The sequence below is a fragment of the Dipodomys ordii genome, unplaced genomic scaffold, assembly GCF_000151885.1.
Source record: "Dipodomys ordii isolate 6190 unplaced genomic scaffold, Dord_2.0 Scaffold14, whole genome shotgun sequence".
NCBI classification, from domain to species: Eukaryota; Metazoa; Chordata; class Mammalia; order Rodentia; family Heteromyidae; genus Dipodomys; species Dipodomys ordii.
Window position 1 is genome coordinate 627103 of NW_012267230.1, and position 27862 is coordinate 654964.

Sequence of the window (27862 nt, forward strand, 5' to 3'; positions counted from 1 at the left end):
ATCTTGAGCTTAGACTCAAGAATGAACATATAACCAAGATGGCCTTGCAGGGTTCAGGTGGGGGGGGGGAAGGGTGTGACTCTGTGTGTGTGTGTGTGTGTGTGTGTGTGTGTGTGTGTGTGTGTGTACTGGAGCTTGAAAGCAGGGCTTCACATTTTTGCTTGGCTTCTTACATTGAGGCTGGTGAGCCACACTTGAGCTCACTACCACTTGAGCCACATTACCATTTCTGGATTTTTGCTGGTTAATTGGAGATAGGATTTTTCTGCTCAGACTGGCTCCAAACCATTATCCTCAAATCTCAGCCTCCCAAATAGCTAGGATTATAGGCATGAACCACCAGCATCTAGCTTTACCTGTTGTGGTCTCTACTACTTGCCACCAAAAGAGTTCTGATTTACACAGAAACTCCACGGTTCCTTTGAATCTTTAGACACAAAAGGTATACAAATTTTCCACAAGAGGAAGAGTAGAGGTGACAAGTAAATCAGTGTCTCTAGGGACTAGGAAGAGGGTGAAATGATTAGTGGCTCTAATAGGAACCAAGTTTCTTTTGGGGTGATGGAATTTCACAAAAATAGTGATGATTGCTGCACAACTCTGAGTATACTAATAGCCACTGAACTGGACCATTTAAAATGGAGAATTACCTAGAGATCATCATTTTAAGCAAAATAAGCTGGACTGAGAAACACAAATAGCATATACATAATCCTGTCCTTAAAAACAAACGACACTGTGGCTCAAGCGGTAGAGCACTCGCCTTGAGCTGAAGAGTCCAGGGACAGCGCCCAGGCCCAGAGTTCAAGACCCATGACTGACAAAAAAAAAAAAGACAGGAATGTAAAATAGGTTCTGTTTGGGACTGGTTATCAGTGGGAATGATAAAGGTAAAAAGAGAAGGTGAGGAGGATTGAATGTGGTGAAGTACTTTATATGCATGGATGAAAATAGAATGCTAAGGGCTGGGAAGGTGGCTCAGTGGTAGAGCACTTGTCTTGCATGCCTGAGGCCCTGGGTTCGATTCCTCAGCACCACATAAGCAAAAAGAAAAAAGCCAGAAGTGGCGCTGTGGCTCAAGTAGTAGAGCACTAGCCTTGAGCTGAAGAGCTGAGGGACAGCGCCCAGGCCCAGAGTTCAGGCCCCACAACCGGACCCCCCCCCCCAAAAAATAAAAGAAAATAGAACGCTAAAACCTGCTGAAATTTGTGTTTTCTTTTTTGTGCAAATCCTGGGGCTTGAACCCAGGGTCTAGGTGCTGTCTCTGAGCTTTTCTGCTCAAGACTACCACTTAAGCCACAGCTCTACTTGTGGCTTTTGGGTGGCTAACTGGAAATAAGAATCTCACAGACTTTCCTGCATAGGTTGCCTATGAACTATGATCCTCAGACCTCATCCTCTTGAGTAGCTAGGATTACAGGCGTGAGCCACCGGCTCCCAGCCTGTTGAAATGCTTTGGAGAAGGGAGAAAGGAGGAATGTAATAGATGTTGTAGATTTGATCCAGAGACATCATATGCATGTATGGTAATATCACAATGAAATAAAAAATAAAGAGATCTAATTGGTTTTCTTTTGTCAGTCTTGGGGCTTGAACTCAGGGCCTGAGTGCTGTCCCTGAGCTTTTTTGCCCAAGGCTAGTGCTTTAACACTTGAGCTACAGCTCCACTTCTGGTTTGGGGGTGGTTAATTAGAAATAAGAACCTCATGGCTTAGAACCAGAGCCTCCTGGGTAGCTAGGATTTGTAGGTATGAACCACCAGCACCTGGCAAAAGCTAATTCTCCTCTAATGAGTCCATAGAAGCACTTGATCTCCTTCGGTGCTTTGCCACAAGGAATAGAAATTATGGAAGCAAATGCTGCTGAATTCAAAAATGCTTTATTCCCAGGAAATACCAAGTTAGTGAAGTAAAAGGTGAAGGAAATTCTGTTATCACCTGCTAGCACAGAAGAAATAGTTGCCTAGGTTTGCTTTCCAACTACATACATGAATGGGGAGCTCAGTATTTTATGATGAGACATGCTAAGCACAAAACTCTAGCTCCTTGAGAACCAGTTTCCCACAATTAGTCTAGAAATAAGAACACAACCAGTGACAGCATCCCTTGGGCAGTGGCAGCATCCATCCTCAGACACAAAGCTCCTTTGTCTCACTTTCCAGATGACCAGGAATCATAGACAAGTTTGGCTGCAACCAGGTCTTCCACTGCTATTCCTGGAAGGGACACAAATTCAGTTCAACTTCTGAGCAGAACAAGTTTTCTAGAAAAATCTTTAGCCATAGGAATAGAGGTTTTATGATACTTTGCTCATGCTAACACCTAGAAAATGTGACCCAGATATAAGTTCAGGCTTAGATGATTTGCAAAGTGCATACCAAGACATGAAATATGACACTAAGCAAGAAGTGTCCCCAATTGAGTTCAAGGTTTAGCAACCTTTAGAGGATCCGTTAGTAAATATCTTAGACCTTGTAGGCTGTATGATCTCTGTCAAAATTTGTCAACTCTGCTTTTAGAATGGAAACCAGCCACTGGTAACAGTTAAATAAATGAGCCTGCTTGTTTTCCAATCAATTTTGATTGGGGGGGCGGGGGAGGGCGGGGCACGCACACCAGGCCTGGGGCTTGAACTCAGGGCCTGGGGACTATCCCTAAGCTTTTATGTTCAAGGCTAGCACTTTACACTTGAGCCACATCTCCACTTCCATTGTTGTTTAGTTGTTGGTGGGTTTTTTTTTCCTGGTAGTTAATTGGAGATAAGAGTCTCACAGACTATTCTATTCCTACCTGGGCTGGCTTCAAACTGCAATCCTCATATTTCAGCCTCCTGAGTAGTTAGGATTACAGACATGAGCTACCAGACTTTGTTCAATTTTTATTTAATTAACTAATTAATTTTATTAGTGGACATTAAAGTTTGAACTTCGTATCATTTGTATGTCATCAAAAATTATTCTTTTAACTTCTCCTCCCAAAATCATTTGAAAAATGTAAAAGACATTGGTACCTCATGGCTGAAACTAAAATAATAAGCTGAGTTTGGCTCACAGATGTAGTTTTCTGACCTTGGTCTGCTTCAAACCCTGCATTTTTATTTTTTTTTTTAGCATTTCTCCTTTGCCTTATATAGGTTGAACATCTCTAATCCAAGACTCTGAAACCTAAGGTGCACTAAAATCTGAATTTCTTGGAAAGTAAAGGGGAGATTGTTGGGGTCTTCTAAAGTTTTCCATTTTGGATCATTTCAGATTTAAAATTTTCATATTAGATATGCTCATCTAGTCAAGTCTATACAAACAGTGCAAAACACAAAACCAGCCCTCAAATCTGAAATTTGGGTTCTAAATATTTCAGAAAAGGAATATCCACCCTGTAATCTTAATAATTTAATCTTTGCATTCAGTTCAGATACAGACATATTTAGTATGCAACCATCAGATAAATGGCATTCCAATAAACCAAACCTCCCAAAATAAGAAAAACAAAAATGGCTCAAAAGAGAATATTCCGGTAGCATATTTTTTTTCCTTCTTAAGGAGGCTAGCTAACCTCTGAAATTTCCAGACACAAATGGATCACTGGAATGTCATTGAACCAGGCTCCAGATAAAGTTTACATTTCTTTTGCCTGTGTTCTGGTGCATGAGAGATTTTTTTAAATATTTAACATCTAACAAGGCAGGGATACTAATGGGTAGCCAGAGCACAAAAGGCTCCGCAAAGGACTAAAGCTTCTACTGCCTGATCAGAAAGTCTAGCAGGCCTTGAGGCAAACATTCTCCAGTGGATGAGGGGAAAAAGTATTTAACCAACCATTTGGGAAGCAGTTCTATTAGGAGGTATTGTTAGCTGAATATCAGCTCTGTTCCCATGTACTTCTGTTTCCTGAAATCTGGTAGAGTCGGGAGCTAAGCCAAGGGACAGACTGAGTACTGGGAGTGCCCTATTTGTTGGCTTCTACCCCCATCTATCTAAGTGGTTTGGGGACTCCCCATTAGGATCACCTTCAAGCAGCAAGTGAGAGGGCAGGAAAGGGCAGGAATGCAGAGTTCTCTGGCTCCACTTCCTGTCTGAATCTCTTTCAGGTTAGATCTCATTTCCTTTAAGCTCTCTGTCTTTTAACTTCTTTATCCCCTCCCCTTCCTCTGGAGAATAGCTCCTGAATGCATGTAGGTGGAAATCTAAGTGATTTACTGCTGGTACTTAGGTGAGTAAATCACTTTATTTTCTACGAGCATCCCACTTTAACTCTCAGTGGAGGGACTCTGGCTCAGAGAGGTCTGGTGACTTGTCCTGGGACAAATGCATGGCAGAGAGGGGCACCAATCCAGAACTGCCCAGTTCCAGAGTGTCTGGGCGTAACTGTGGGCGTAAGGGAATTATTGACCTGAAAGACAGATGGACTTCATAATGATTCAGCTATCTAGCCTGGTGACTCATTCATTCTTCTTTCCACCAATTACTAAGCCAGCTTTGGCTCTGCTTAGATTTGTTCCTAGGGAGCAATGGGTCTTACCCAAGGACTTGAACACTGTGGTCTTCTCGCAGTAGGCTGGCTTCACCCTCTTCACCACTTCTCCCAGCTCAGCAAAGATCTCAGCCTGCAAAACAAACTCACATCGGCCCAAGATAAAGCAAAAGCCTGCTCGTGGTTGCCTAGTAAAACCAGCATAAGGTAATCCTAAATTGGCTAAGAGACAACATTTTTTTTTTTGTCTGAGACCTTGACTTGAATTCAGTATCTGAAGCTTTCACTCGTTGAATGGCATTCTACCACCTGAGCCATGCCTCCAACCTCAAGAGACAGCCTTGATTTTTTTTAAATACCTTTTATAAAGCTGGATGATATCAGAAAATATGCTGGGGGGCTAGGAAGTTGGCTCAGTGATAGAGTGCTTACCTCACAGGCATGAGGCCCTGGGTTCGATTCCTCAGCATCACATAAGCAGAAAAAAGCCAAAAGTGGTACTGTGGCTCAAATGGTAGGGCGCTAGCCTGGAGCTGAAGAGCTGAGGGACAGCGCCCAGGCCCAGAGTTCAGCCTCCACGAAAATATGCTGCCCACTGCCCACACATCTGCCTTTTGGATAGCATGGATTCATGTCTAAGGAGCTGGCCTGCAAGGTTCTTGTGTCAGGAAAGAATCATGCTAGTGTCTGATCATCAACTTCAGTAGCTCCCTTCTTCCTTCCATGCCCTGATTACAATAAATAAGGGTAGCTAGAGTAACCATCGTCCTGTCACACTGGTCAAACTGGGAGAGATTCCAGATTGCAACAACCTCTATCTCCCAATCTCACTGCCTTATAACACAGCTTGATGGGTCTTGATCTGGACACAAGGCTTTCATTAACTTCCCCTCTCATTCAGTTTCCCACAGGCCTTGGTCACCTCACTCTCCTGATGGGTAATTTCACAGAAGCAACCCTGAGGGATGACCAGAGAGACTCACCCCAGACAATAGGACGTCTCCTGACTCCTTCAGAGCAGCCTCCCGGGAATCCACATACAGCACTGCTTGCTTCATGAGCTCATCATCCAGTTCTCTCCAGTCAGGTCTGCTGGCCCCGATGGCTACAAGACAGCAAAACAAGGCTCTCAAGCCCAGAAAAGTCCCCAGGATACTAGTAAATGGGGAGAGGTGAGCAGAACACAAGGGAATACTCAGATTGAGATTACCACCTCCTACCTCAGGCCAACTCCCTCCAGCCAATAAGACTGAATAGTTATTAAAAAAATAATAATAACAATCCTGGCACAGGAGGCTAATGCCTATCCTCTTAGCTACTCAGGAGGCCAATATCTGAGGATTGTGGTTTGAAGCCAGCCCAGGAAGGAAAAATCCATGAGACTTTTATATCCAATGAACCACCCAAAAAACCAGAAATGGAGCTGTGGCTCAAGTAGTAGAGTGAACCTTGAGCAAAAAAAAAAAAAAAAAGTTAAAGGACAGCATCTAGGCCCTGAGTTCAAGTCCCAGTACCACACACACACACACACACAAAATAATAATACATACCATCTTTTCCCTTCCCTCTCATATCCTACTTATTCCCTAAAAGATTTTTTTTGGGGTCCAGTCGTGGGGCCTGAACTCTGGGCCTGGGCACTGTCCCTCAGCTCTTCAGCTCAAGGTGAGCACTCTACCACTTGAGCCACAGCACCACTTCCGGCTTTTTTCTTTTTGCTTATGTGGTGCTGAGGAATCGAACCCAGGGCCTCATGCATGCAAGGCAAGCGCTCTACCACTGAGCCACCTTCCCAGCCCTCCCTAAAAGATTTTAAGGTCATTTAACATTCATTTACTGGATACCTACTGTCTGAGGGGTGTCCTATTCATACTATTTAAGGTACTCACAAGAATACTTCAGTGTCTAATTCTCATTGAACAGATGCTCAGACTGAGACTGTGAGAGATGAAGGTCACATGAAGGTTATGTAGGTCTGGGAGAGCACCATGGCTTTCATCCCAATGACTCTTCTACTTGTTGGGATTGATGTCCTTACAAAATGTTAAAACAGAGGTGTCACTTGGAACTTACCCCCTATGCTCCTAACCTTCTGTCTGTCTGCTTGCTCTCTAATCCTTCCTATGGAATACCCCCCAAGTGCTTTTTTTTTTAATAGCTTGTGGGGCTTGAACTCAAGGTCTGGGCACTGTCCCTGAGTTTTTGTGCTCAAGGCTAGTGTTCTACCACTTGAGTCACAACTCCACTTCTGATTTATTTTTTTGGAGATAAGAGTCTCATAGCCAGGCACTGGTGGCTCACACCTGTATCCTAGCTACTCAGGAGGCTGAGGTCTAAGGATTGCAGTTCAAAGCCAGCCTGGGCAGGAAAATCCATGAGACTCTTATCTCCAATAAACTACCAGAAAACCGGAAGTGGCGCTGTGGCTCAAGTGGTAGAGTGCTAGCCTTGAGCTGAAGAGCTGAGGGACAGTGCCCAGGCCCAGAGTTCAAGCACCAGGACTGACAAAAAAAGAGAGAGAGAGAGAGTCTTGATGTCTCATATCCCCTCTGACTTGGAACCATGATCCTCAGATCTCAGTCTCCTGAATAGTAGGATTACAGGCAGGAACCACTGGTGGGCTACTTCCCCTCCCAGAGAGAGACAGCAAATTCATTTGCATGGGGTACTTTATCTATGGTCCAAACAAAACATATCTCCCCCTAGCTCCAGCCTGGAGCAGCTAGTCTTTGAAAACGCAATAAGGCATCATTATCTAGACATAAGGCAGCATTTATGTCTTCTTGCATTGTAATCCAGTTTTTTTTCCAGTATGTTTTCTTCCCCCACTGTTTTCCCACACTCTAAAACTTCCCACATTTGAATTTCCAAAAAGCATAGAGTAAAAATGCCCATCATGAAGTCTGTGTGTGTGAGGAATTCTCTAGAAGAAAAGCACTAACTAATGAAGCTTGTAAATAAATCATAAGGCAGTGGGGATTTAAAAAAAAAAAAAAGCTCCAATTTCTCCAGTCACCCCTCCTTACAGCCTAGACAAGGCTGAGTCCTCAAAGGGTTACAGAAGGCCCTCAGGCAGATGGCGATGGGCCAGGAAACACAGAGGGGCTTGACTTAGTCGGGTCTGGCTTTGCTTCAGTGGAACAAGAAATGAGAGCGGCAAGGCACTGGCTGATTGGATGAGGTACTGGGCAGGGGGTGAGGCAGGGTGTTGGAATTGGGCCTGCGTCTCAGCTGAGCTGTAAAGGAAGTAAAATCTGTTCGTATTTCCTTGTTGTCTGTGTTTGTAACAGGTTTGGTTTTTTTTTTAAGTATATTTCATGGGTCTATAAACACATAAAGCAATCTTGGCTTAAGAGCTTTTTTGACTCAAAATTAAATCGCTCTTGCTGGATTCAAAGTGTGAGAAGGATCCACTGATTGAGGAAGGAGGCGCCATGTGACGAGGAATATGGAAAGAGTATTCACAGGAAAGAGTGCTCGGTTCTACAACATAAGGAAAAACCCCAAATACTAGATGCAATTACAGCCTAAATAACACTGATTTCATCCTGTGAGACCGAGCAAAGGACCTAGCTAACCCTCCCCTGGACTTGCAAACCACAGAAATGATGAGAGAACAGTGTGTGTGTGTGTGTGTGTGTGTGTGTGTGTGTGTGTGTGTGTGTGTGTGTGTGTGTGTGTGTGTGTGTGTGTGTGTGTGTAACTCTCAGGGCTTCAACTCAGGGTCTGGGCACTGTCAGTGAGCTTTTCTTGTTCATTGGAGCCACAGCCCCACTTCCAGGTTTTCTGGAATTTAAGTGGAGATAAAAGAATCTCATGGACTTTCCTTCCCTAGACTGAACCACGATTCTCAGCTCTTGGCCTGCTGAACAGCTAGGATTACAGGTGTGAACTACCGGCATCTGGCTACCATGTGTAGTTGCTTGTTTGCCAGTCCTGGGGCTAGCACTATACCACTTGAGCTACAGCACTACTTCCAGCTTTTTCTGTTTATGTGGTACTGAAGAATCGAACCCAAGGCTACATGCATGCTAGGCAAGCAGTCTACCACTGAGCCACATTCTCAGCCCCCTGTGTAGTTTTTAGTTAGGAAACAAAAATCAAGTTTCAGCTCTATCCCTGGGAATTTCTTCAAGTACTGGTTCCTCTGGGTTTCTCAAGTCCTTTCAGATATGTTTCTATCGTCCAAAACAAAGCATACTCTCATCTACTTCTTACGTATCAATTAAGCCATGTTCTACCTACTGTCTGGACCCATGTCATAGGCCAGTTCCATGCAGACTGAGAGCTTGGGTTGACTTTGACCCCGTCAGTACTCACTTCTGCCATGTTCACTTCTACTCTCAGGGGCTTCTGCATTTTCTGTCCTGTCTGAAATGCCTTTCCTTCAGCTCTTGACATGGTTGCCTCTGTTTTATGATTTAGGTCACAGCCTCAAGTCTCCTTCTAGGGAGCTTTTCAGATAAATACACCAAAAGGGCCTATCTCTATTTCTACTTTCTGTTCCCTCTAACAAGGTCTAACACATAATATCTTGCTTCTTTCTCAGGCTCATCTTTATCAGAAACAACTTGTTTGCTTATTTGTCTGTTGGATCTCAGGATCAGGAAAGCAGGAAGCCCGAGTGTCTTATTTTATTTATTTATTTATCTATTTGTTTATGTATTTAGTGGTAGCCCTAATAGCTAAAACTATACTCAGCCCATGGCTGAGGTTCAAAAACCCATTTATGAATGAATTCCTAATCACTTGACTTGGCTCCTTCCCATTCATCCATGCATATGTACAGAACTGTCAGCTCCTACGTTGATCCCAAGAATTTGTCATGAAAACATGGGTCACCAATGCTATCTTGAAATTCTCTGTTCCTTTTCTGTGCTGCTCACCAGACGCCAGTCTTCTCATTGGAAGATAAAATATCAACTATTACCAAGCACTTGGATTCTCAGGAGAGGCTGTCTTAGTTCAAATCCTATTATCATCCTACCTCCATCATCAAAGACAGGTTTGTCTGTCACTGAACATCTCCATGCCTCAGTTTACCCACTTATAAAATGAGAGTAAGAATTAAAAGTTCCAATTTCACATGATTATTGTAACATATAGAGAGAATTCAGACTAGCACGCTGAGTAGATTTTGATACAGAGCAATGCTTGCTAAAACTTCCAGGTTCATTTGAACCCCTTCAGAGTGCCGGGTACCCTTATATGCAGTTACATCCCCTCCTCATCCTATCACATACACTGAAAATGTCACAATAAATGTGTTTTATATTGTCATTTTAGAAAAAAATTACAGTTCTCAATGTTAAAAACAAACACTTCACTTGGACGTTGAGATTTAAACTTCATTACATTCAAGATTGAAACTGTGAAACCGTGCACTGACTGGTGTGGCTCATGCCTATAGTCCTAGCTGCTCAAGGAAATGAGAGCCAAGGATCGAGGTTCAAAGACAGCCCAGGCAGAAAAGCTTGTAAGACTCATTTCTAATCAACCAGCAAAAAGCCAGAAGTGAAGTGTGTCTCATGAGCTAAGAATGCCAGCCTTGGGAGACAAAGCCAAATGAGAGTACAAGGTTCTGAATTCAAGCCTCAGTACAGATACAGAAGAAAAAAAAAAGAGTGATTATGGTTGTAACATTATATGTTACAGAACATAAATAAGTGGCATAGTTGTCAGTTTCAGGTTTGAAATTTGCTTTTCATATTTTGGGAATGTCTTGTTTCAGGCTCACATATTCTTGCGGCTTTGAGAAAGCTTGAGTATTCTCCATAAGGAGGAAAACAGCTCTTTGCATGCATGTTCCAGTCCCAGTCTCCAGAGGAACCACCACCTAGCCACGGCCCACAGAGCCTCTCTGCTTACCATTGATGTGTGCCCCTGGCTTCACCCATTCACCAAACAAAATGGGCTCTGTTGCCATGGTGACTGTGATGATCACATCAGCACCCGTCACAGCCTCCTGCACTGATGAACAGACTCGCACATCTCCTTGAACTGTGTTTGCAAACTTCTCTGCATTTTCTTTGGTGCGGTTCCATATCCTCACCTTCATTGGAGGGTAGCGGGAGAAAGGACATTTGATCAAGGTCATAGTGTTAATCTAAATAGATATCTGGCCAAGCCATTGAAAATGAGTTTTCCCTACAAATTTTCCCTTTAAAGAATAGTGGCTTTTTTTTTTCCAATTTCAAGCTAGGATGTAGTTTTGGTGGCTTAATTGGTAGGCAGAGAAAGAACTGGAGCCAAGCAGGCTTAGAACAAATCTTTGCTTTGTCACTGCTTTTGAAATGATTTTGTCTCATTCAGTCTTAGTTTGCATTTCTGTACAACGGAAATAAGTGGGCAAAGTCTTATGAAGAGACCATCAGTGGTAACTATAACCCGGATCTTGGAAGGTGCTGGGCTGGGGTTATGGCTACTAGCAGCATCAGACTTACTAGCTTGTTAACAGGTACTAATATGAGAGTCAGAAGTTGCATGTTTCAACGGAAAATGAGGCCCAAAGAACTCATAAAAGAATATAATACAGATAGAAATAAATGTTGTATGCAAGAAAGCCATCAACCAATGTAAAAACAACACTTTGTGCCCAGTCATAAGTGAATGGCTATCCATGTCATGCTTCTTGATAGAAAAACTATGCAAATGTTATACGGAATTGAATAATTTGGAAATAGATACTAGAACATTCAAAGTACGGGAGCGGAGCACTGGTGCCTCAGGCTATAATCCTAGCTACTCAGGAGGCTGAAATGTGAGGGTCACAGTTCAAAGCCAGCGCGAGCAGGAAAGTCTGTGAGATTCTTATTTCCAATTAACCAGCAAAAAAACAAAAAGAAGTTTGGTTTGTGCGGTAGAGTGACAACTTTGGGCAAAAAAGCTAACCAAGAATGCCAGGCCTTGAGTTTAAGCCCCTGTACCCTGGTAACTGTATATACATACATACATACATACATATACATGCAGTTATAAAAATATGATGAGAGAAAAATTAGACATTATATGCTTGTCCTTTTGAAAACAGATAAATGGGTTTCTTTTGTTTCTTCTTCATAGTCTGTGTTTCCAAAATCGTGAATTTCATACTTTAAATCTATTCCATTTCTTTCATATGCATACATAAAACAGAATAAAAATAGTATCAAACACTCTCAGTAGGAGGCATAAGCCATTGCAGGAAAAAGTTGGGCAAAGATATAGACTGCAGTAGAGGAGGAGGATGTGGTCCGCTGCTTGCTCATTTCTGGACCCATACCCATGAATACTTAGAGACTCTCAGATTCTCCTACAAGAAGAACAGAGAGATGGAAGGGAAAACTCATACATTAAAGGTGGAACTGAATCTTTAAAGTGTATCCTGAGTGGTTCACAGATGTATGTTCTATGAGCAGAGTAACTGAGAGATCAGACTTTCCCTTGATACTTTATCTCCATTAGGAATTCTAAGGAAGGCATTAAGGTCAAAAGATCAATGTAGACTGGACTCTCAACTATTTCAGAAAACTTCATTTTTCAGGGAAGGACTGGAGATAGAGGAAAATGGCTGCTTCCTTCCCTCTCCCCCTCCTCATAAACCCCCCATCCAGACTTACCTCCTTAAAGGAGAACTGCTCTGTGAAGATCTCATAATGGCTGTAGGCCTGGACACCAGCTCCAAGGATGCACAACACTTCACTGCTGGGGGGTTTCAAGAACTGTTGGAGGGAAATAGGAAAAAAGTCAAGGGAGGGCTGGGAATGTGGCTCAGTGGTAGAGTGCTTGCTTAGCATGCATGAAGCCCTGGATTCAATTCCTCAGTACCACATACACAGAAAAAAAACAGAAGTGGCACTTTGGCTCATGTCCTAGGTTTGAGCAAAAGAAGCTCAGGGACAGTGCCCAGACCCTGAGTGCAAGCCCAGGACTGGCAAAAAAAAAAAGTCAAAGGAGACAATGGAAGCTAGGTGAAAGCAAATATAATTTGAACATCAGGTAACATCTGCTCCATCTTCAGATCCTCTAGAGGGATCGAGGGCAATGGAATAAATGTCATACTGGGTTTGAGATTCCATTCTCCTCTCTAGAGTGGAGAGGGTTAGAGTGGGGGGTGCCTCACTGAGGTCCTACATTACGCCAGTGCTTTCCTCATGATGTCATTTAGCCTGACAAGGACTCTATGAGCGAGCTGTAAGCTCCTGTCATTATTCATGTTTTTTGTTATTGTTGTTTTATTTTTGCCAGTCTCTGGGCTTGAAATCGGGGCCTGTGTGCAGTCCTTGAGCTTCTTTATACTCAAGGCTAGCACTCTACCACTTAAGCCACAGCTCTACTTCCAGCTTTTTGCTGGTTAATTGGAGTTAAGAGTCTCAGGGACCTTCCTGCCCAGGCTGGCTTCAAATAGCAATCCCAGTCTCCTAAATAGCTAGAATTACAGTCAAGAGCCACCAATACTTAGTGTCAGTGGTTCTTTGAATGAATGAACCAGTGCATCTTTATGACTCAAACAAGGCAGGTGTTTTCTTAACTTGCATTTTTGTGCCAGTATTGGGTCTTGAACTCAGGCCTCATGCTCTCTCTTGGCTTTTTTACTCAAGGCTGGTGGTCTACCACTTGAACCATGTTTCTAGCTCAAGTTTTTTGCTGGTTCATTGTAGGATTACAGGCATGAGCCACCAGCACCCAACAGGTTGGTTATTCGTGTTTTACAGAGGAGGAGCTGGAGGTCCAAAGTGGTTAATTAACTTCTTTAGGGGCTTGTAATTAATTAATGGCCCCCTGGAGCTCCAAAGTCAAATCTTTCACACTCCATGGCTCATATTCTTTCTCCTGAGGTACACCATCTCAGGTATGTGCTGAGCAACCTCTACTTCTCAGAGCCCTGAATTGTTTCTTGGGGCTCGCTGGGATCCCTGAGTCCTTGCTTCCTGGAATTCTCAGCTGTTTGCTGACCCCTTTTGTTGACAATTCCTCAGCTGCTGTCTCCCTTGTAAAAAACAAAACAAAACAAAACAAATGCAGAGCTAGCATTTCTGACATCGTTTGAGGGAGTCTGTGCATGAGATCAAGTATTATCTCTCCAATGGACTCTCCCTAATCTCCATGATAAATCCCCCACTCCACAGCACTTACGTGCTTATAATTTTCTTTCTTTTTTTTGCGGGGATGGGGGTCAGTCATGGGCTTGAACTCAGTGCCCTCAGTGCCCAGGGCCTTGGTGCTGTCTCTGGGCCTCTTTGTGCTCAACACTACAGCTCTACCACTCGAGCCAGCACCACTTCTGGTTTTTGAGTGGTTAACTGAAGGTAAGAGTCTCATGGGTACTTTTCTGCCCAGGCTGGATTCAAACCTCCAGAGTAGCTAGGATTACAGGCCTGAGCCACCAGTGCCCAACTCTTTCTGTCTTTAAAAGACTTTTCTTAGCATTCATTAGTTGTACAAGGGGGGAAGACTTCATTGTGATTAATTCTGTATAAGCATACAATGTACTCCCAATCAAACAACCCCTTCTATCACTTTCCCTGCCCCTGCTCCCTTCTTTCTTTCTATTTGTCCCAATCCTGGGGCTTGAACCAAGATCTGGGCACTGTCCCTAAGCTTTTTAGCTCAAGGCTAGCACTCTATCACTTGAGTCATAGCTTCACTTCTGGCTTTTTGGTGGTAAATCAGTGATAAGCATCTCATAGACTTTCCTGCCCAGGCTGGCTTCAAGTCATTCCTCAGGTCTCAGCCTCCTGAGTAGCTATCTTTACAGGTGTGAGCCATCAGCACCCAGCTATATCCTCCTCCTTCTTAGAACAGTTTCAACAGATTTCATTGTTCTATTTTTATATATGCATATAAAGTATTGTGATCATTCACCCTCATTTACCCTCTCTATTCCCCTTCTTGCTGATACCTAACTCCCAATACAGCCATATTGGGTTTTCTCTCCTATTTCTGGTTTTTAAGCCCCAGGACCAAGGTAACCTTATTTGCACAGAAACTCTTCAGGCTTATTATGGCCTACAGGAAGTAGAACAGGGTTTCTCCCTCTTGGATACTAAAAATTGGGTTGGGTAACTCTTTGTTGAGGAGGGGGATTTCCTGTGTAGTATAGGATACTAAGTAGAATCCCTGGCTTCTATCCATTAGATACTAGTACCACCTCTCACCTCTCCTTCCTTTGATTGTGACTACCAAAATAATCTTCATATAGTGCTACATGTTTGGGGGGAAGGTGGCAAACTCATTTTTGGTTGCAAACTACAGATACAGAAAAGACATCACTTGTTTTTCAGACCATATGGATTTTTAAAAGATGCCCTTATCCATTTTCTCTACTTCATTTAGTAAAATTTGATCTCCTTGGGCCTGCTGTGTCTTACAATGCTACTGACTGAAATTCTTGAGAGTAACCTTAAAATTAGAAGTCTTAAAAAAAATTCTGGCAAAATTGTCATATACGATTAGAGGGTCTTCATCTCTCTGGTAGCTGAAGGAGAGATATGGTTCTGTTCTGTGAAAGATGGTTCCAAGAATCTTCTAGAAAGCTGTTGAAAGAACAGCATCTTATCCATTTGCTCAAGAAATTACTTGATCCTTAACTATTAGCTTTCCTTTTTCTTTTCTCAGATAATATGGCTCTGTTCTTGAATGTGTACATAAGCTGTAGAAATTGTTAGTGTCTATGTAAGAACCTCGAACCTCTAAAGCTAGATCTGTACATTCTGAGTGGTTATCATATTTGATCGTTTGTTTCCCTGGTAAATGTTGACTAACATTTCTTTTCTTCTTTTCCCATCAGCCTGTGGATAATTGAGCATATCTATAGGAATCTGTGAGATTTCTCCTTTAAGTAAAGAGCTTGAAAGTCCATGTTTCATTTGAATTCACCAAGACCTTGTACACTCTGGCCCTCCCATCTGTCTGCGCTCCCGTCTCAGGCTTCCCTTACTTCCTTTCTTCCAGCCCCAGGCCTACTTGTTTCCTTCAGCCTCAGGCCTTCAGCAAATTCCCTCTGCCTGCAGTGTTTCCCTTCTGCTTTCTCGTGAGGCAGCTCAAGTACGTGTTACTGAGCTGTTTGCCAGAGGCTCACACTTGGGAGGCTGAGAGAGGGAAGATTGCTATTTAAGGTTTGCTAGGGCAAGAAAAAAATTTTCAACCAATAGCTGGATGTGATGGCGTGCACCTGTTAGCCTAGCTTTGTTTCCCAATCTTAGTCTAGGAATGTGCTTCAGCAAGAAGGCAAACCTTATTGTTAAAATAACCAGTATGAAAAAGGGCTGGTGGCATGGCTCAGCAGTACAGCACCCACCTAGGAGCATAAGGCCCTGAGTTCAAACTCCAGGACAGATAGATATGGAGATATATACACCATATTATATATAATATGTAATACATATATGCATGTTATATGAGCATTGTACATGTATATTATAACATATACATATATGTATGCTGTGTATAGATACATATATGTGTTGTGTGTATATACATATATATTATATTATACTGCATATTATATATTATATGTATATATTGTATATTAACATATGTATTGTAAGTATACTATATATACATAACTACATATACTACCTATACATATGTAGTGTGCATATATATATAATAACATATTATAAACATATATATATATATATATATATATATATATAAACACATAGGAAAACCCTTCCTCAATTCCACACACTAAAATTTCCTGCTTTACACTCTGAAAGCACTTGTCAGGGTTATAAATTTCAATTTACTGGCATGATCTTTGGATTTATATCATGCGTCTCCCATTCAACCTTGTGCTCCATGATGGCAGGCATGGTATCTGTTTTTCTTCACCATTCTTTGCCTCATGCTGATCACAGGGCCTGGAACTTGGTAGAAACACACACTGGCTGAATAGATGCATGCCAAGGGAAAACCCACACCTATGCTGTCTCTTTAGCAAAGCAGGTCAGAGCTCAACTTGGGTTGTAATGATATCTAAATGCAAAGAAATTATTGTATTCATCAGACTCCATACTTATCATCCTCCTCCTCAAAGCCTTAGATGAGGAGAAAAGTAGTAGATCTGAAAAATCTATGCTCACCAGGGCAGAAAGTAAAATAGACTTTTGTACCTTATCAAAATAACTTATCTGAGCTCCTGGGAACAAGCTGTGAGTTCCAGCCCGAAACAGGATGTATCAACCAAAGGTTTCTCTACTCCCCTTAAGATGCAGATTTGATTAATGTAACCAGAAACAATGCTACTGAAGGCTGGGTCTATATGAAATGGTTCCCAAACTGGCTGATCATCAGAACCAACCATGAACTACTTTTTTAAAAAAAATTAAGCCAAGTGTGGTGGCTCAAGCCTATAATCCTAAACTGCATTGGAGGGGGAGACAGGGGATCATGGTTTAAGACTAGTCCCTGCAAAAAGAAGTTTGCAAGGTTGCATCTCAATCAATGGCTGGATGCAGTGGCCACCCCTATTATTCTAGCTACAAATAGAAGGACTACAGCCCAGGTTGGCCCAGGCATATAGAACAAAATCTACCTGAATATCGGTGGCTCACACCTTAGTCCTAGCTACTCAGGAGGCTGAGATCTGAGGATCGAGGTTCAAAACCAATCCAGGCAGCAGAAAAATCCGTAAGACTCTTATCTCCAAGAAATTAGCCAAAAGAAGCTAGTGGGGACATGGCCCAAGTAGAGCTCCAGCCTTGGGTGAAAAAGCCAAGCAAGAGCACAAGGCCCTGAGTTCAAGCTCCAGTACTGGTGCGTGCACACACACAAAATGAGTTCATACCTCCAAAATAACCAAAAAAGGGACTGAAGGTGTGGCTCAAGTGGTAGAGCACCAGCCTAGCAAGCATGAACCCTGAGCTTGCTCCCCACTCAGTAATTTTAATTCAATGACTTGACTCCAGAAATGTATGAATTGTAGAAAGCATCCCTTCTCTGCTGCTACTGCACAGTCTGAGTTAGATGTCACTAACCTGGGACAGGAATGTCACACTACTCAGTGTCACATAGTCACCTGGCTGTATCCTTCAAAACACCCAAGTCTCTGCTTTGCTCTGTATGAAATGAAAGCCAATAATCTTTATCCTGCCTCCCTCACAGAAACCCAAAGTCCAGACAATGAGTTAAACATTATCTGATTGAGACCAAAGTCCTCTATAATTATAAGACAGTGTTATAGACTCATTCTGTTCTTCAATCACAAAACAAATCATCAAGAAGTCTCGATTATTTCTGAGTTGGCTCTGGATATAATTAAAAACCGGTTTATCACAAGTCTACTCCCTTCCCATACAATTATCACAGAACCCCTCTAAGCCACAATCCTTCTTCTTTGGAAATGAAGATAACCTTATCTTCTTCACAAGGTGGATGGGAAGATTGGGAATTATGTATGTGAAGTGGTTTCTGGAATGGAGTCATGCACATTACATGGTAACTAGTAATTTTGTGAATCCTCGTTCTCACCTGAGATTCATCTTCATATCTTTCAATCTTGTCTTCAGAAATTCTTACCATACAATCTCAATACCTAGTACTAGCTGCTCCAACCCTCGCTCACAGTCACCATACTTTAATTCTCAGGAAAAGCCCTATGGCAAGACTTTGTCCTTTTGTATAAACCACAAAAGATTCCAGACTCCAACTGTTCACACAGAAGTCACGGTTTCCCACACCTCCCTTTTTTAACTCTACCTCTAAGAACCCTGTTTTCCTCGTGAGATGCCTGGATTTTATTTAGGAACATCACCACCTCTGCCACCTGCTGTTCTCTGAGTGGAGAACATCACAGTTATGCACAGTGCTGTCACGTGCTGCTGCCAGTCATGACTCAAATGTCACCTTTTCAGGGTGATCCATCCTGGATCATTTAAAATGGCACACCCTGCCTGCCAGTTGCCGGTGGCTCACACCTGTTATCCTAGCTATTCAGGAGGCTGAGACTGAGGATTGAGGTTTGAAGCCAAGCCTGGAGAGGAAAATCTGTGAGACTCTTATCTCCAATGAACCACTAAAAAGCCAGAAGTGGAGCTGTGGCTCAAGTGGTAGAGTGCCAGCCTTGAACAACAAAGCTAAGGTCCAGTGCCTGGACCCCAGTACTAGCACAAAAATTAATGAATTAATTAAATGAAATAAAATAGCACACATTTGTAATCAGAGCTACTTGGGATGCTGAGGCAGGAGGATCAATTTCACCGAGCAGTTTGAAACTGGACTGGGAAACATAGGGAGAACCCTGTCTCAAAATTTTAAATTAAAAAATGTCACCTGCTGGACCCGTTCCAACAATGAGAAGTACAAGTTGTCATGTCGAAAACGAACTTTACAACTTTGGGGGAGGGAAGAATGGGGTGGGGGAGGCGGGGGAGAGGCTGAGAAGGGATGTGAAGGGTAAACAAAGGAGGAGGCTGCAATGCTTGATAAGAAATGTACTCATTATCTTGCCCATGTAATTGTAACCCCTCTGTACAGTATGTTCACAATAAAATTTTTTAAAAAAAATGTCACCTGCATCCTGATATTCTTGATCCTGCTTTATTTTCATCCTACATAATCTGTGAGCCTGAGGAGTAGTTAGGTTATTTAAAACAAATATTAAACAATCATAAATGGTTTATTAACTAATAAATATTTTATGCACCAATTAACTATTTGTTAACATCTGTTAACTAATAATTATGATGAGATATATTATTAACTAATAAAGTGTTTTTTTGCGTGTCAATACGGGGGCTCATTGCCTGGGAGCTGTCCCTGAGCTATTTTGCACAAAGCTGGGACTCTACCACTTGAGCCACAGCTCCATTTCTGGCTTTTTGGTAGGAAACTAGAGAGAAGAGCCACATGGACTTTCCTGCCCAAGCTGACTTTGAACTGTGATTCTCAAATCTCAGCTTCCTGAGTTCAAGCTCCAGAACCAACAATAACAACAGTAAGTACTAACTATGCCTGAAGGAAGACTATATGAAAACTCATTCTTCAAGACTGGGACATCATAGCCGGGTGCCAATGGCTCACGCCTGTAATCCTAGCTACTCAGGAAGCTGAGATGTAAGGATCAAGGTTCAAAGCCAGCCCAGGCAGGAAAGTCTGTGAAACTCCTATCTCCAATAAACCACTAGAAAACCAGAAGTGTCACTGTAACTCAAGTGGTAGAGCACTAGCCTTGAGCTGAAGAGCTGAGGGACAGCGCTCAGGCCCAGAGTTCAAGCCCTATGACTGACAAAAAAAAAAAAAGACTGAGACACCCTGTACACCATCAGCTTGCCTCAACAGCGCAGTAGCCGCTGACCTTACCTTGGTGGCAATGGCAGACACCGCAGCTGTTCTCTTAGCAGTGATGACATTCCCATCCATGACCTTGGAGAAAGGAGAGACCGTGAGAAAGGGGCTCTGGAACCCGTTACTCCAACTCAGACGAGCAGCTCTCGCAGAGCTCTAACACAGCATATAGAAATAGGTACGGATTATATTACACAGGAAGCTTTATAATAGCCCACAGACCGTGAGGAGGAGGAGGCGTGTCAAACTCTTCCTGCATGTTTAATATTTGAATCTCTAAGCCCTGCTTTCCTCACCTGCATAAACAACGATAGTGCCAAGATAGTGCTCAGAGGGCTGCTGGCAGGATGAAACACACTGGCATATAGGAAACCCTCAAGACCTATTCATTCACTTTGACATCGGCTTAAAAGGGAAAATTGTCTATAGGGAATCATGGGGATGCACAGTGAATGAGAGAGCACGGGGGAGGTGGTAAAGACTAAAGTAATATATATATATATACATATATAATGTATACATATATGGATATATATGCACACATGTATATAGAGAGAGAGATGATTTAAGCCCCCTCAAAAAATTCTGTTTTAAAAAGTGAGGTAGGTAATGGCGTTGTGGCTCAAGTGGTAGAATGCTAGCCTTGAGCTGAAGAGCTCGGGGACAGTGCCCAGGCTCAGAGTTCAAACCCCATGACCAACAAAAACAAAAACAAAAAAAGTGGGGTAGGTAGCCAGGCACTGGTGTCTCCCACCTATTAATACAAGCTCACACCTATTAATACTAGCTCACACCTATTAATACTAGCTCACACCTATTAATACTAGCTTCGCAGGAGGTTGAGATCTGAACCGTGATGGTTCAAAGCCAACCCAGGTTTTAAAAAATGTCTGTGGTGATATTTTTTGGTTTGGGGTTTTTTTGTCAGCCATGGGGCTTATACTCAGGACCTAGGTGCTGTCCCTAAGCTCTTTTGCTCAAAGCTAGCAGTCTAGAGCCACAGCGCCACTTCTGATTTTCTGGTGGTTAACTGGAGATAAGAGTCTCACAGACTTTCTTGCCCAGACTGGCTTTGAATCACAATTCTCAGATCTTAGCCTCTTGAGTAGTTAAGATTACAGGGCTGAGTCATAGTACCCAACTTCTATGAGATTCTTATCTCCGATTAACCACCGAGGAGCTGGAGGTGCAGCTGTGGCTCAAGTGGTAGAAGTGCTAGCCTTGAGTAAAAAAGCTAAGGGAAAGCAAACCAGCCCTGAGTTCAAGTCCTTATACACACAAACAGTGGGGTAGGAAGAAGGGACTAAGAGTAAATAATAGAGGGGTGAACTTGTTCAGAGTACATTGTATGCATCTATGGAAGTTTTCACAGTGAAACTCTCTCTTATTTTTCTAAAAATAGAAAAGAGGGGCTAAGAATGTGGTTTAGTGGTAGAGTACTTGCCTAGCATGCATGAAGCCCTGGGTTCAATTCCTTAGTACCACATAAGCAGATAAAGCCAGAAGTAGCACCATGGCTCAAATGGTAGAGGTGCTAGCCTTGAGCAAAAGAAGCTCAGAGGGGCTGGGAAGGTGGCTCAGTGGTAGAGAGCTTGAGGCCGTGGGTTCGATTCCTCAGCACCATATAAGCAAAAAGAAAAAAGCCGGAAGTGGTGCTGTGGCTCAAGTGGTAGAGCACTAGCCTTGAGCTGAAGAGCTGAGGGACAGTGCCCAGGCCCAGAGTCAGGCCCCACAACCGGACCCCCACCCAAAAAAAGAAGAAGAAGAAGCTCAGAGACAGTACCCAGGCCCTGAGTTCAGGCCTGGAAAACAATAATAATAACAATAAATAATAATAATAATAAAAGAATTGCCTACTTTGTTCTCTTGTACTGATTCTCAAAACACCAAACTGAGGAGGAACTTAAGAACTAATATTATTTCTTATGTGAGCAAAGACCATACAACCTTACCTCGGTGGTTCTCAACTTCTACCATCTGTGCAGAGCACTCTGCACAGACACTAAACACCCCATCTTCAGTTGAGCTCATCTGAGCCTTGTCCTGGAGTACAGCTCGGTGACCAAGTGCAGGCCTGGGATGTGCAAGGCTGTGGGGCAGTGACCTTTCAATTCAGCCCACCCTCAAAGGGTAGGCATCATTAATCTCATTTTTCAGATGAGACACTGAACCACGTAGGTACTGAACAGATTCGGCAAAGGATCTAAAGGCCCTGGCATCTTGTTTTAAAGACTCAGGCCCTACTTTCCTGGGGAACCACTGTTGTCAATGAATACCACTGCCACTGGGTAAGTACAGGTAGGTTGAGAAGAGCTAGATACTCCTCTTATCAGAGGAGTGAGAAACAGCCAAGACCTCATGGAACCAGAACTTCAGCAAATAAGGAAGAAGGGTTTCAGAGCCAGCGTGAGGATTCCAACAGCTGAGAGAATCAGAGACACAGTCAATCAGACAAGCGTAAGTGTGACTAGCTATCTATTATGCTAGCAAAGTGGCTCTATTAACCTGAGCCTAAAGGACTCCCAACAGAAATCTGGAGGTTTGGGAGGAGGTAATAAAACTCCTCATGGTGGAACTTGTCAGAATTGAATGTGATCTATATCTCTTGCCTGGCAGGTGATATGCATTTAAGAAACAGTAGTTTGAAAGAGTAGAGCCTGCATCATATGGTAGCTCATATCTCTAATCCAAGCTCCTGGGAATGTGGAGGTCAGGAGGATGGAGGTTTGAGGCCTGCTACAGCATAAACATTAGTGAGAGCGCCATCCCATCTCAAGTAATAAGCTGGATGTCGTCATTCTCAGTATACAGAAGGAAGATACAGGTAGGTAGATCTTGATCTAAGGTCCACTCTAGGCAAAAATTAGAGTCCGTATCTGAAAAGAAAAACTAAAGCATAAAGGGGCTTGGGATGTGGATCAAGTGGTAAACATCCGTAGGTGTAAGGTCCTGTGTTCAAACCTCAGTATTGCACACTCTTTCCCACAAAAATCCAGTAGGGTAGGACAAAATAGTATTAACAGACCATGTCACAGACTTAGATTGCAGCGATCTGAAGTTCAGGCATGCTGCTTATTAGCTACATAGACTTAGGTATGCTGGACACAGTTACTGTAGCCTTATTTTCCCCATCTGTAAAGTATGGATAATAATATTACTCATCTTACAGTTACTTCTGGCTCAAGTGGTAGAGTGAGCTCAAGGCCCAAGACCAGCACACACACACACACACACACACACACACACACACACACACACACACACACACAGGTATTAAGAGGGTTCATATATGTAAAGTGTTTAGAACAATGCTGGACACCTAAAAAGAGCTCAGTCACTGAGAGCTACTGCTTGCTATTTTGATACTCAGATTAGATGTGAGAACAGGTCACTGTGTACCTGTAAGAAAAACTGTTACAGGCTCCATTCTGTGTGGACAGGATTCAGCAAATCAGTGTTTCCTCAGCCACGGGGTTAGTTCATGCTGTGTGGTTGAGGGTCTCTGAGCATGTCATGATAACACATATAAAACTGGACCGGTTAGGTGGGGGTGGGAAAGATGGGTGAGAAGAAAGGGCTGACATGGATCAAGACACATTGTATTTATGAATTGTTGAGTCAAAGCCACTTTGTACAATGAAAGATCAGAAAAATAAATAAAACTGTAAAACTAAAAATAAAAGAGTGAAAAACAGCGTATTATTTCCACACTTGAAATAGAAGTGGATCTTGGCACTGAGATCCACACCCTCAGGGGGCCCTTGTCACTAGATATTCCTAGAGGGCCATCTGTGGTCACAATCACGGCTCTCCTATGCACGGAGAACTGACTTCAGAGCCTGGCTCTGGGCCCAAGGATTCCCTCTCCACCCCCAGCCCACCCCAGCCCACCCCAGCCCACCCTGGGGAAGGGCTCACCGCCAGCAGGGAGCCATTACTCGGCTCAAAGAGCAGCACAGTAGCCTGGTGGGAGGAGACGGCCGAGGCGCTGCTGTGGCCCTCATAGAAGGTGACCAGTTTGGTGGTCAGGGCGTCCTCTGCGGCGCTGTAGGCAGGCATCACCCCCAGGAAGCTACAACGAGAGAGGGCGCAGCTTCAGCCCCTTCCTGCCATACTTCCTTTGCATGCTGGGTTTTTTTTTTGTTTTCTCCTGTTCTGTGTTTTGGGTGCCAGGGCCCGGGCACTGTCCCTGAGCTTCTTTTGCACAAGGCTAGCACTCTACCATTTGAGCCACAGCTCCATTTGCGGCTTTTTTTTTTTATTTTTCTGGTTAATTGGAGATATAAGCGTTTCACAGACTTTCCGCCCGGGCTGCCTTCAAACCTTTACCCTCAGATCTCAGCCTCCAGAGCAGCTGGGATTACAGCTCTGAGCGCCAGCAGGCTTTCCTTCCTGATTTCTCCTTCATCCCTGCCCCCAATCTTCTGGTCCTCCACTCCTCTGCCTTCCCTTAGGGCAGGGCGCATATTATTTTCCAGAGCTTGGCTGTGGACCGAAAACCCATAGCAGCTCTACCACTTAGCTGTGCACGTTTGGGGAAATCACTTAACCTCTCTGAGTCTCCCGTTTGCCCATCAGTAAAACGGTGCCACCAATCCCTGCCCTGCCAGGGAGAGGGTGTTGGTAACACTCGAAAAGTGCCCACTTGGCACCAGGGACAGCTGTGATTCACCACCACTCAGCCCTCTCCCCCTCCCCCGTCCCCAGCCGTCCTTCGGGCCGGTTCCTCCGGCCCCGGACCCCGGCCCTTCCCACTCACCCTCGGTGCTTGGCCACGGGCACCACGGTGCGCACCGGCTGCACCACCCCTCCGTCGGGGCCGCTGGAGAAGTTGGCCAGAGCCGCCTCCAGGGGCGGGATGAGGAGGCTGGAGCTGCGGAGGTGATCCTGCACCTCCGCCGCGCTCAGGAACGCGGGCGCCCGGCTCATCCTGCCGCCGGCCTCCTAGCCTCAGCCACCGCGGGGCAGCGCGCCCTCCACGCGCCGCGCCTGCTCTTATAGGCGCCGTGGGCCGCCCGGGCCCCGCCCTCGCCACGCCCTCGCCACGCCCCCTGCGAGAGCGGCTATGAGGACACGCCCAGGGTGGGCGGGGCGCTCTGGCATGCCCAGCTCCCCTGGTCTGCTCTTCCCACTCCAGAGCTGAGCCTGGGTAAGGTGTGCTTCCCTTTTAGAGACAGAGTCCCCCCAAGATTGGACTGTGGGCCACAGACCAGTAGTTAGAATCCTGGGGTTCAATTCTTATAATCAACTCTATTTGATACATTCCTTGGCAAAGAAGTGTGAGCAGTGGACTTTGGTACCCCGTCAACTCTCTGCTCTGAGTGCTGTCTTGGGCAAGAAGACAGGGGAGATGGGGTCCAGGCAGGCAAGGCTCCCTTGGCTCCTAGGGAGATCCGTATAGATGAAGGAGATGAGGGCAAGTCAACATTGTCCTTTCAATCCTGTCTCCCCCTGAAGTCTCTAATCACAGTCTCCCTCACCCCACACTACACCAGATGGGCGGCTGCGAATTATGTTAAGCACAAAGTATTCTGACAAGAGCAACAAAACACTCTTCAACTGTAAACAGAGAGAAGTTCCCAGAGCAAAGTGCAATGACCTCGGTCATACAAAGGCAAAGTGTAGGGCTTCCCCCACCCCACCCTCACCCCAAGAAATTCTCACTAAAAAGACACCCGAGGGAAGCTAGTGGGACACAGTGCTAACTCACAGCCATTAAACCAGTGATAAAGTGGTAGTGGTAACCCAAAGAAGACAGAGTATTTTGAAGGAGTTTTGTTTTACTTTTTTGTATTGTTTTATACTTCTTTTGTGCCAGTAGTAAGGCTTAAGCTCAGGGCTTGCCCTTCTCTCCAGATTTTTTTGCTCAAGGCTGCCACTCTACCACTTGAGCCACAGCTCCACTTCCAGCTTTTTGGTTACTTATTGGAAATAAGAATCTCATGGAGTTTGCTGCTTGGGCTAGCTTTGAACAGTGATCTTCAAATCTCAGGCTCCTGTGTAGCTAGGTTTACAGGGGTGAGTCACTGAAAACAGATTATTTTGACCTGGACGGTTAGGAAAAAAGCAGGAGAAAGCTCGGCTTGGAATAATAATAATGACAGTTACCACAATGATGTCAACATGCTACTGATGTTTACAAATGCTCCATGCCCTCTTCTGCACTATCACAATTACACGGCAACCTCTGAGCTATGAAGCTGCTGTTATTAGATTTATTGCCCATTTTAGAGTCGAAGAAGAAAAGAAATTTGTCTAAGGTCATCCAGCCAGTCAGCAGATGAGTTGGGAGTTTTCCTTTGGAATCAGACAAGAGAATTGTACCACTAGGCTACTCTAACCAAGGGAATTTCAGGGGTAGAAGAAATGTAATTGAGGCCTTGGGAACAGTATGTTTTCAGTCAGGCTAAGCTGGGGCTGATATCTGGGAGCATCAGGAAACATCCCTAGGACTGTTTCTTGAAGTTAAGTGGCTAACAAGGGTGTTTACTTTGGAAAAGAAATTACATTCTCAGAGAGCTAGGATGACAGAGACGGCCAAGTGTGGACACCAGGAAAGAATGAGCACAACATAGAACTTGAAATAAAAGCTGCTGTCCCAGATGAACTGACAAATACATGGGATGGCAAATGCTCCAGAGGAGAGAGGTTAGGTGATGGACGTTCAGACATCCTACCTCAAGCTGGGGCTGGCTGTATGGTTAATATACTGTGGGCTTATATAAGTAAATAACCCTCTATTACTTGTTTTACAAGGAACTTTCCTGAAAATAAGTAAGAGACATTTTGTAGCATTGGGGATTGAACTCAGGGTCTCATGTTTACAAAGCAGGTTCTAGTCTATTAAACCACACTCTAGCTTCTTTTTGTACCATTTTTGTGGGTTGTTTTTTTTTTTCCTGTTGGCCATGGGGCTTGAACTCAGGGCTTGGGTGCTGTCCCTGAGCTTTTTCACTCAAGGCTGCCACTCTACCACTTTGAGCCACAGTGCCACTTCCAGTTTTCTGGTTGTTAAGTGGAGATAGGAGTTTCGTGGGCTTTCCTGCCCAGGCTGGCTTTGAACCGCGATCCTCAGATCTCAGCCTCCTGAGTAGCTAGGATGACACCCGGCTGCACTGGTTATTTCTGAGGTAGAGCCTAGATATATGCCTGGGCCAGCAATACTCCCACTGGTACTTCCCGGTGACAACCGGAGTGACAAAAGCACGCACCACTGCGCCAAGCCACAGTGATCCCCAGGCAGCTGGAATCCCAGGCGTGCTTCACCGCATCCAGCCATTGGTTGAGATAAAGTCTCTCAAACTCTTCTTGAAAAGCTGTCGGTGAACCATGATCCTGAGGAGTGAAATGTTTAGGAATCAGCTAGGCCCGGCGGAAGGATCCAGGCAATTCCAGCTGGTTCCCGCTCACCTTTAGGGCTCCTCTGTCTTGTTCAGCTCCACAGGCTCCTCCCACTCCCCCGACTCCTCCCCTTTCCTCCCATTGGCTCCATGGCTCTCCTTCAGCCTCAGATCCGGCCCCTCCCACCGGCTCCGCCCCCTCGGATCCCTTCCCGCAGGCTCCGCCCCCTCGGATCTCTTCCCGTGGGCTCCGCCCCGCCCCTCCCCACTCAGGGACACCTTTTTTTTTTTTGTGGGAATACTGTACAGAGGAGTTACAATTACATGGGAAGATAACGAGTACATTTCTTATCAAGCATTGCTGCCTCCTCCTTGTTTGCCCTTCCCATCCCTTCCCATACTCCTCCCCTTCCCCCACCCGATCCTCCCCCCACCCCCACCAAAGTTGTAAAGTTCGTTTTCTACAGAACAACTTGAACATCTCATTGTTGCAATGGTTCCACCTGTATCCCTAGTTAAACGATTCGTTTTTCCCCTTCCCCTCCACAAATTATACCAACATCAAATACAGTGAAAGCAGGGGTTATACTGGGGGGGAGGGACATACAAAGTAACAAAGAAATAATCTTATAAATGTGTTAAACACAATCACATGAAAGAAAAAAAAACATTTGACTCATACATATACTAGTTGTTGCAAATAAGGGAAACCATGGGACCTATGTTTCTTTGGGCCTGGCTTACTTCACTTAATATAATTTTTTCCAAGCCTTTCCATTTCCTAAC

At 44.2% G+C, this 27862-nt stretch overlaps 1 protein-coding gene across 1 annotated transcript; it reads right to left on the reverse strand.

Moving 5' to 3' along the window:
* Nucleotides 1-1863: 1863 nt before the first annotated feature.
* Crym (crystallin, mu) lies at nt 1864-24741 on the reverse strand. Its single transcript, XM_013011373.1, has 8 exons — nt 24496-24741; nt 23655-23808; nt 19752-19814; nt 12068-12169; nt 10338-10521; nt 5453-5574; nt 4518-4602; nt 1864-2215 (listed from the first exon to the last, which is right to left on the reverse strand). The coding sequence occupies exons 1-8, from the start codon at nt 24663-24665 to the stop codon at nt 2151-2153; spliced, it is 945 nt and encodes a 314-aa protein (XP_012866827.1). The 5' UTR covers nt 24666-24741; the 3' UTR covers nt 1864-2150.
* Nucleotides 24742-27862: the final 3121 nt, after the last annotated feature.